Below are 9,671 nucleotides of genomic sequence, written 5' to 3'. Positions count from 1 at the left end.
AAAATTTGAACCCGTGAGCATTTCGCTATACATTTTCTATCTAATATTACACAGGTTTCAAATCACCCCTCACAAAATTCACCTGCTTCCACGAATAAATTTTTATCCAAGAAGCTAAATTTATTTAAGTTAAAAAATATATTAAAAATATAAAATGTAAAATTTCCTTTTCTTTCACTTTACTCATAAATATCTTTCTAAGTTTTTTTAATAAGTGCCGGATAGCTCATTTGGATACGAATCTGACGTAATGAAGTAATTATATAATTTTTCATGGCATTAAGATAAACTATACAGCCTAATTAAAACAGGAAAGCTCATGGAAAACTAGCCACAAATAACTTTCAGCAAGATAAATTATCGAACTCTTTTCCTTTCCTATTTTGGATGGATGAACAGATGAAGCTTGCCCACAAATTAGAAAATGTTATTATTCAGACTCTTATACATGCAATTCAGCCAAAGATTTGGTGTCCACAGGCTAGTTCGGGTTGAAGAAATGAAGAGGGAAAAGAATAATAACAGCAGAAGCAGATCTCAGGTGTTTGAATCAAGTCATGATATCCTGGTTTCAAAAGAATGTTACTGCCAAATTCTAAGCTATTGCCACTGAGGCCTTGTGTTCTTTCCTATGCCATCACCGTTTCCACGTTTAAGCCTTTCTGTAACCTTGGAATGCTTGAATCTATCTACAGCCTTAGTATGTTTAGGTCTCTCTTGTCCCCCGATTGATTTCAACAAGTAACATGGATTGTTCATTGTGATAGCAATAGGATCAGCTACACTGCTGCATTCATCGTTGGAGATTCTTTCCTGGGACAAATCCTTGTCATTGCTAGTCAAGATCATTAATTCAAATTCACATGTGGTCATTTCTTGTTCTCCTTCAGTTCTGTTAAAGAGTAAGACGAAGTTTAAAATTTGATGAAAGGAGAAATAGTTGGAAAGTGATATATTATAGCCATTTAAAATTTTCCAAATGTTTTTGCATGATACCTGTCATTTTGATCAGTCTCCTCAGCAGAAAAAATCTCTTTGGAATGCTGAACCACACTAGTAGACATTTCATCTGCACCATTACAACTTTCATACAGGATGCCTTCCTCTGTGCCCACCAAATGGCACGCCACTGTTACTCCTGTGCAGTCGATCATGTCCTTTGTCTGAAGCGCAGCTGCGGTAAGCATATCAGAAGGAGATCCATTTGCCTGCGCAAATTTTTGTACATCTGAAAGAGCTGAAAGGGAAACATTATCACTTACATCATGGTGTTCCAATTTTCTATTAGGTTCTAGGTTCTCAATGACATCAAGTAACTGAACATCATCGACCCTGTTACTTTCTGATTCACTCATACCAGTCGGTTTGCCAATTTTAGCAGTTGTGTCCAAATCTGAATTCCTTCCAGATCCTGCTTCAGAAATTATTATAAAGTCGTCTATGCTGTTGGTCTCACGCAACCTGTCACTAAAGGTATTACTTTCTGCTGCAGCTTGGTCATCTTCTATGCAACTATTGAAGATGGTTGGGCTGCTAGACCACTCATCATCGTGGCATAAGTCTATAGCACCAGTTATTGGATTTTGAAGAGGTTGAATTATCTTGATTTGAGTCTTTACTCTTGTAGAATCCTCCATTGAAGAAACAAATTCACCATCCACTGTGACACTAGAATATCCTGTACCTAAAACATCCTCCTCGTATACTTTGGATCCATCCATCCCTGCTTGTGTGCCTTCACAATTATCTTCTGTGCATTTATTAAAAATATCAACCGGAGGATTATATTTAGACTTTGTCTCAGGTATTTCAGCTTCAATAAGGGTTTTGATGGCCAGTTTGGCAGCATTTGAAGCCCATCCCTCTTCAGAAATTTCACTACAAAATCATTGTATGAATTACATAAACCTGATCCAAGATATGGCAGACATCTTAAAAGCTATCAAAATAGCTTCTATATAGCATATAAAACTAAATAAGTGCTGCCAAACACTTGAATTTTTGACTTTACCCTTCAATACAATAAGTATGGTATCCTTAGTTAATAATTATTTTTACATAATCAAATTGATACTAACAATCAATACTAATTTTAAGCACCCTTTTTTTTACATTGAGAAAAAATAAAGCATCAGGCGGAAATTTCTTGTCATGGGGTAAGAAAGAGTTTTTTTAAAGAAAATAAAGCAATTGTTCAAAAGAATTCTGAAAAAGCTTCATTCAAACATCAGCAAAGGCAAGGACATGTGGCAAACAAGTTTTTTTTTTTTTAACATGATAAGGAAAATAATTTATTAAATAAAAGGAGAGGTACAAAAAATATAAGAAATTACTGAAGTATATAAGTAGATGATAAAAAGATCGTAAATAAAAGGCAAAATGCATGAGCACAAAACAAGAATAAGAGGCTAGCAAAGGTTTGCTGGGAGACTGCAGTGACTGATCACGTCATTATATTAAATAAATTTGGATGGGAATCCTGAATTCTTTAAGCAACTTGACATACCATGCAATTTGGTTGTGCACTGCCTATGTAGTTAGTAATCCTTGTTTTCCTTAATGCAATTAGAATGAATCCAAGAATCATAATCACTAGGACTCAGATAGTCCTCTCCCACAATGTTTAATTCATCCACAAGTCTGTTCTCACGAAAATGGGTTACCCAGTTACCTGAATTGCACAAAAGTGTTGACCTCCATATCAATCCCATGATCAATTTGATCGAACAAGGCAAAACAACAGACAATATATACGATGTTGTGCAAATATAATTTGAAATACCTCAATCGTAATCAAAAGCATCTATTCATCACTAGTTTTTGGGACGTTAAAAATACTCATGATAGATACCATATTGGTCCATCCACTGCACCAATGCAAATAAAAAATTTAATTGTTCGCTAGGTGACAACGCATAATTGGAGACCTAAGATTGACAAAGAATGTGTGAGCAAGAGACAACAAACAAAAAGAAAATACTTCTATTATTTCATTATGCATTTTGCGTGCATATATAATTTGAATTTATTTTTAAAAATAAAACCCTATCAAATCCCATGCTGTTTGCCCCAAATCCTCTGTTAATCCCCAAATCCTGCACCAAGTACTTGTACTTGGTGGCTTGTCCCATCCCCGTCCAATCAACTATTCAAAATAAATTAATTAATTAAAAAAAATAAAACCCCGAATCCCACACCATCCACCATCATCCTTACCCACAAACGCTTCTTCTCATAGAAGTGCATAACATATTCTATCCCAATCTTGCACAAGTTGTGAGCCTTAGAAACAGCAAACCTTGCTCATGCCATTCTCTACACCCTCTTCAATCTCTTCTCCTCCTATCTTGCCTCTTCTCTTCTACTCATATCCCCTCTTCCACTCGTTCTCCATCTCCCTCACTCCCTATTCCTCTCCTCCCTCACCTTCAACCTCTCCCCTCCTGCGTACTAGCTCATGCTCAAGCCCAGCTCACACATTCCATCCCTTATGTTGATATCATCAAACCATCCGACAAGTAACTTCAAAGACTCACTACAGGAAATCATCTATTACCAACGGATTTTCTGGGGAAAATTTGTTTAGTTTCTGACAGATTTGGAAGTTTTTCAGTGAATTTCTAGCAAAAATTTTTACGAAAGTAAAATGTGCGTCGATAAAATTAAACTCTTTCTTCAAGAGGTATATTTTGTATTAATTCTTCTAAGTTATTTCAAAAAATTTAATTTAGAACTTATATCCAAACCTACCTGAGGAGCATAAGCACTTATAATATTAACAATCTTATCCTCAACAACAATCTTTAAAGCTATAATTCTATCACCAATCCTATTAATTTTTATAACATTAATTAATTAAAATAAAACATTAAAATAAATGACTAAAAAATCGCTGGAAATCTCGCCAGAACTTCCGCAAGAAAAATCTGATGGAAATATTTCATTTAATCCACTAAAAATCCGCCCAGAAACATCCATAAGTAATGGATGATTTTTCTTTAGTGACTCCAACCAAACACCAATAATTACTTTTCCTGTTGTCTCATCTTCCCCCTTTCAACACCTCTCACGTGCCATCAATTGTTTCTCCCTCCATCACAATAGTTGCCAACCACTTCCACACATAATGCCCTATCGACAACATCCACCAAAACCCAATTCCCTCTTTCATGTTCTACCACCAAAGTCAGCCTCCCATATTCTGAGTCAATGACACCACCGGCAACTCAGTGAATGTTAACAACTTCTTCTTCTTCTTCTCTCTCTCTCACACACACACACACACACAATCTCTCTCTCTCACCCTCTCTAACTCTATCTTCCTCTTTATATTTCTTTTCCTCTTTGGCTCTCTTTCTCTCCCTTTAAAGAAAAAGTAAAAAAAAAAAGAAGAAAGAGAAAAAAAGAGCAAAAGAGGGAGCATAAAAGAAGAAAAAAGAAAAAGAGAGTTTTGTGTTGTGTTTCAATTATCACAATTTAGTTACCCTTCCCCAACAAAGTTGACTTACACGAGAAAAAAATGCAACGAATGCTAAAAAATTTTTAATAACAATGCACGTTGTTAAATGCATATATATATATAGCTCGTTCTTCTAACACAATGAAAAATCTTGCATATTTTCTCATGAAGGTGATGAAGGCAGTTGACCTGCTGTATAAAAAAAATCAAAAATAAAAGAAAAAAAATCAATCAAACATCACCTGCTTTGCAGAAGCAACGATCTCGGCACGACTCGCACGACGCACTCATCGCCCACGTCACACGATCCGTCACCCTGCCTCGCTCGTCATTAAAAGGGCAAAGGGATGAGGCCTTCGGCCTCCTAGCTCATTCCCGCTCACTTTCACACGCTCTCCGCACTCCCTTTATCGCTCTCACTCTCTTCTTCCAGTCGGATCCGAAGTTACGCATCTTGATCGGAAGCAAGAACAGCAGTTCGCCGGCTGTGAAGTAACTTTCTCCCTTTCGATCGCTACTTCGGCACCGTCGTGGCCAGTCGACTTCGCTCCTTCGACCGGCATTCCCTTTATGTGGAATCGGAAAGCAGAACGAGAGCTCGCTGCTGCGTAGATAACCTTCCACCTTTAGCGTGCCTCTTCGGCCCGTTCGTGGCTATTCGGCTTTGCTCCTTTCGACGACTCTCCCAACAGTCGAGTCGGAAGTTGCAGCATTTTGGCGGAAGCAACAACGTGAGTCTGCCGGTTGTGAAGGTAATGATCTCCCTTTCGGGAGATCCTTCGGCCAAATCCCGTCGATCCGCCGAACAGAGAGGGGGAGGAGAGGGATTTTAATTTTTTGTTTATTATTATTATTATTATTTATTTTAAATTATAAATTAGTATTAATTAATTAATTAAATTTAATTACAATTAATTATATTAATTATAAGCATGTCGGGTTGGCAAACCGCCCATACACGCTTTTCTTAGCGTGGTGGGAAGGAAAACTGGCGCGACACCTACGACGAGATAGGTGAGCGACCCCTCGGCCCCAAAGTCTTGTCCTCGACGTGTGCGACGAGCCGGCTAACCACCTATACACGCTTTTCTTAGCGTGGTAGGAGGGAATCCGGTGCGAAGCATACGATGAGGCAGGTAAGCCTGGTGCATGCTTTTCTTAGTGTGGCCGGGACAACTCTTAAGTACCCGTCTCTGTACCTGCGGGGAAACAACTGCTTTTTCTCTTGCAACAGGTACCGGTAGAAGACCCATACACGCTTTTCTTAGCGTGGTGGGGACAGATTTTACACGGCCGTGGTGTCCTCGAAAGAGAGCACCTACCATACACGCTTTTCCTAGCGTGGTGGGAAAGGCCCAGTTTTTGTAGTTTTCCCCTAAACGGGGGAGATGCCGGGAGGCTGTCGAAATTTTAGGTGAACATCTAATTGTACTCGGACCTGTTAGAACTCAAAGAGAACAAGAACCTTGACTCAAACGAGAATGAACAGTGGATTTGCGAACTTGGAAACTAAGCATAACTCAAGTGACTAATGATAAAGGCTTGAACTCAATAAAATTGAAAAAATGCCTAAGCAAACGACTCAAACTTGATACTTGAACAAAAGTGGAACTTGAACGACACAAAGGACCTAAACTCGAATTAAAGTAGAACTTGATTTGAACTGGGTTGAGAGAACTCATGCTTGAGTATGATTTGGACCATAGGGGACCCACACAAGACTTGAACTTAAATGAATTAAGCAGAATGAGAATTTAAATTTAGACTTCTACTTAAGCTAATACAAAAGTTCCAACTCAAACTAAAATTCCAAGTACAACTCTCTTGATGATTAAGATGCAAGAACTATCAAGTGACATTGACCACAAGAAGTAACAGTTCAATGTCAAACAAATGTTAGAGACTTTTGCAAATCATAGCAGTCAATATGCAACATGAAATGCACACAAATAGAGGAGGACGACGTATAACAAGTGCAAATACCTACGAACGTTCATAAAAGACTCACTGTGTACACACCATGTGATTTACAAAAAGAATGCAAGGAATCTACCATAAATGTTAAGATGCCTATACATCCTATCATAAGGCAGTGGAAGATAGATGCGCCTGCCTTCTGCAAGCCGAGGAGATTTGATATCCAACAAATGCAAGTACCTACAATCCTTTGTAGGAGGCCCGCCGTACATTCAACACATGTTCGTGAACAAATGTGAAAGATTTGCAATACATCTCAAACATGTATAAGCATAATGCAACAAACGCCTATAACAGTCCCTACAAAGGCAATGCATTGTACTTGCAAGCAGCAATAGACAATTGCAAGGCGTACGAGTACTACCCATATGTAGTAATCAAAGACCCGTCCCTATAAAAAAGTACAATTAACAAACCACCTGAGATTGATGAAAGGTGGATATGACACTGGTGCAAATGACTCTCCTATGAACATTTCTAAGAAATCGTATTGAATACAGCGGTCCCCCGCAAATGTACACATGCTACTTGTGGATAACAACAGTAAGTATATCGTAGGTACAACGAACCACTATGGGCACAAGTATAGATATCACCTACAATAATGGTGATTAAGATCTACAAGTACATCGAGTACAAGGGCAACTCGATATATGAAAAAGGACACCTCTTGGCAGAAGGGAAAGGATGCTTGAACAAATTAAAACTAAACTTCCTGGTGTTCCAATGTTTATTCTTGGTTCTATCCTTAAGAAGAAAATAGCTCTTGTATCCGTAGACATCGAAAATAACAAGTCTACTACACTGGCGATCTTAGAAGTTCCTTTCCAAAGCAGTGGTCACGAACTTCAAAGAGACCTCCCCGGTGAATGAGAAAGGGGGAGTCAACATCAAGACCATATCGCCACCGGATCCGCGACACTCGTATTAGCAAACAGAAGGCATGTATAAGCTCTCAAATGAAATGTTGTGTGCATTCAAATGGAAATTACATGCACAACTAAAGTATTTCCAAATACCCCATGCATGTGCACCGTAATCTGTATACACATAGGTACCCTAAGAGGAAAAACAATCTCGACCCGCATGGGTCCCGGCGAGCGTGTTATTGGTACACACGTGACGGATGTTGTACGGGTCGATAAGTGAATTCAAGTTCGAACCCGATCCTTCTATACGGATCAATAGGAGTCGACAAGGTTCGAACCTTCAAACGAATACCTGGTTGTGACGACCAGTGTATTTGTTTTAATACATTCATGTTAGGCATTCAAGACCTATAATCAAGAGAATTCACTAATAAAGGCATAAAGCCTACGAAACCTGAATCTGCTAAGTAGTAGTCGACAGGGTTTAATTATGAAATGCCCCAAACACCCGCATGGGCCCCGGCGAGCGTGTTTTGAATATACACGTGACGTCTATAGATGTTGCGCGCGTTGATAAGTGAATTCTAGTTCGAATCTGATCCTCCTATACGGATCAATAGGAGTCGACATGATTCGAACTATTAAACAATACACGGTGGTGGCAACCAGTGTAGTTGTTTTAATACATTCATATTAGGCCATCAGAACCTATAACCAAGGTTTAAAATTGCGTAAATAAGCCTCGAGGCATTTTTCGTCCGTGAGGCAAGGCGTAAGCCTCGAGGCGGTGTGAGGCGTAAGCCTCACCGACGAAGAATTGCGTAAATAAGAATTTAAGGGTTTTAGCAAGTAAAAAATAGTAAGATTTTATCATACAATAAAAACATCTAAACGACAATTAAAATTAGGGGAAAGTAAGAAAATATATGCAATAAAATCATGTTTCAAAGTACAAAACCACAAAATATTAGTCTATCAAAACTCCCAAAGTACAATTAAGAAAGAACATATATAATCCAATCATGTCCCATCACTAAATGGGTCTTCATGGGAATCTTCTCACCCCTTCCTCTCCTATAGAGTCCAATGTCTTCCAATCAAAGTATGCACACATGAAGAAGTAGATTAACACTAACAACAAAATTTTGTTGTAAGAGTAATTTTGAAATTCTGTTTGTTTTTTAAGTTCGTAAGTTGTTTGTATGGGAAGATACCGAGTGGTACCGAGCATGTTCATTAGTAGTACCGAGCATATACCTACCGGTACCGAGCAAATAACTAGCTGTACCGAGCATATACTGAGCGGCACTGAGCGTGTACCTAGCAGTACCGAACAAATACCTAGCTGTACCGAGCATATACTGAACGGTACTGAGCATGTACCTTGCAGTACCGAGCAAATACCTAGCTATATCGAGCATATACTGAGCGGTACCGAGCATATACTAAGCGGTACCGAGCATGTACTGAGCATATATTTGAGGCGTACGCCTCAAAAGAAATTGTGCAATAACGCTAGTGAGGCATGCCTCACTCCACTTAAGGCGTACACCTCATGATGCCTGAGAATTGCATAGGCTTTGAGGCTATTTTGAAGCAAATTGCGCAAAGGCGCGCCTCGAGACGCGCCTCAGATTGCGCAATTTTAAACTATGCCTATAACAATAAGAATTCACTAATAAAGGCACAAAGCCTACGAGAAACCCGATCCTCGATCAATAGCCTGGTCGAGTTGACAATGATCAATCAAAAAAGAGAAATGACCCCAAACACCCCGATGATGGCCGTGTTGAATGCAAATCTACCCCGGAGGGGTTAATGCCAAATATTTCAAATTCCATTCAAATACCCATCAAAATCCAAAACTCCATAAAATTCCAAAAATCCCAAAAGTTCAAATATTTAAAAATTTGAAATAAATCCATTAAAATGCTTAAAGCAAAATCTATCCACCCTCCATAACAAATTGCTAAGGTGGACAAATTAAAATTTACTTCAGCACACATAGAGCTAATGCTTAGTCGAAAATATCACTAGGATCTATTCTCAAATAATTTCCTGTCAGTAACGACGTGGAACGTGTCCTCTAACCGGTGGTTTTGCCGCCAAATGGCACCGCAGGATGAATGATTATGACCCGGGGCCCTCAGAGCCGAGTGGTTTTTTCGCCAAATGGCATCACGAAATACCAGATATGGCCAGAACTAATACGCTCCTTAGTGGCATCAAATCCTTGAGATATGAATCAATAGGATATGATTGATAGGGCACAAAGCCCTATGTTAGCTAAGGTGGATTCAAATTTGTCCCCTTAGACAAATATTCACCCCAGGTCTACAAGGTCCCCTTGGACGAAGCAACCCATG

General features: G+C 39.0%; 1 protein-coding gene across 3 annotated transcripts in view; it reads right to left on the bottom strand.

Annotated features, from left to right (window-relative positions):
• Positions 1 to 342: 342 nt before the first annotated feature.
• LOC110114356 overlaps positions 343 to 9,671 on the bottom strand; it is a 38,600-nt gene continuing 29,271 nt past the window's right edge. The window contains exons 2-4 of one of the 3 annotated variants that reach the window (XM_028701026.1): positions 1,263 to 1,878; positions 997 to 1,163; positions 343 to 892 (exon numbers count right to left, since the gene is read on the bottom strand). In XM_028701026.1, the coding sequence (XP_028556859.1) occupies positions 601 to 892; positions 997 to 1,163; positions 1,263 to 1,878 (1,075 nt within the window). In that variant the 3' untranslated portion in view covers positions 343 to 600. Of the gene's footprint in view, positions 893 to 996; positions 1,879 to 2,506; positions 2,707 to 9,671 lie in introns of those variants that run through there. The other 2 variants (XM_020847209.2, XM_020847208.2) reach the window with 2 other exon arrangements.

The sequence above is a fragment of the Dendrobium catenatum genome, unplaced genomic scaffold (genome assembly GCF_001605985.2).
Source record: "Dendrobium catenatum unplaced genomic scaffold, ASM160598v2 fragScaff_scaffold_146, whole genome shotgun sequence".
Taxonomy (NCBI): domain Eukaryota; kingdom Viridiplantae; phylum Streptophyta; class Magnoliopsida; order Asparagales; family Orchidaceae; genus Dendrobium; species Dendrobium catenatum.
Note: the sequence above shows the minus strand (reverse complement) of the source record. Positions and strands in the feature narration are given on the sequence as shown.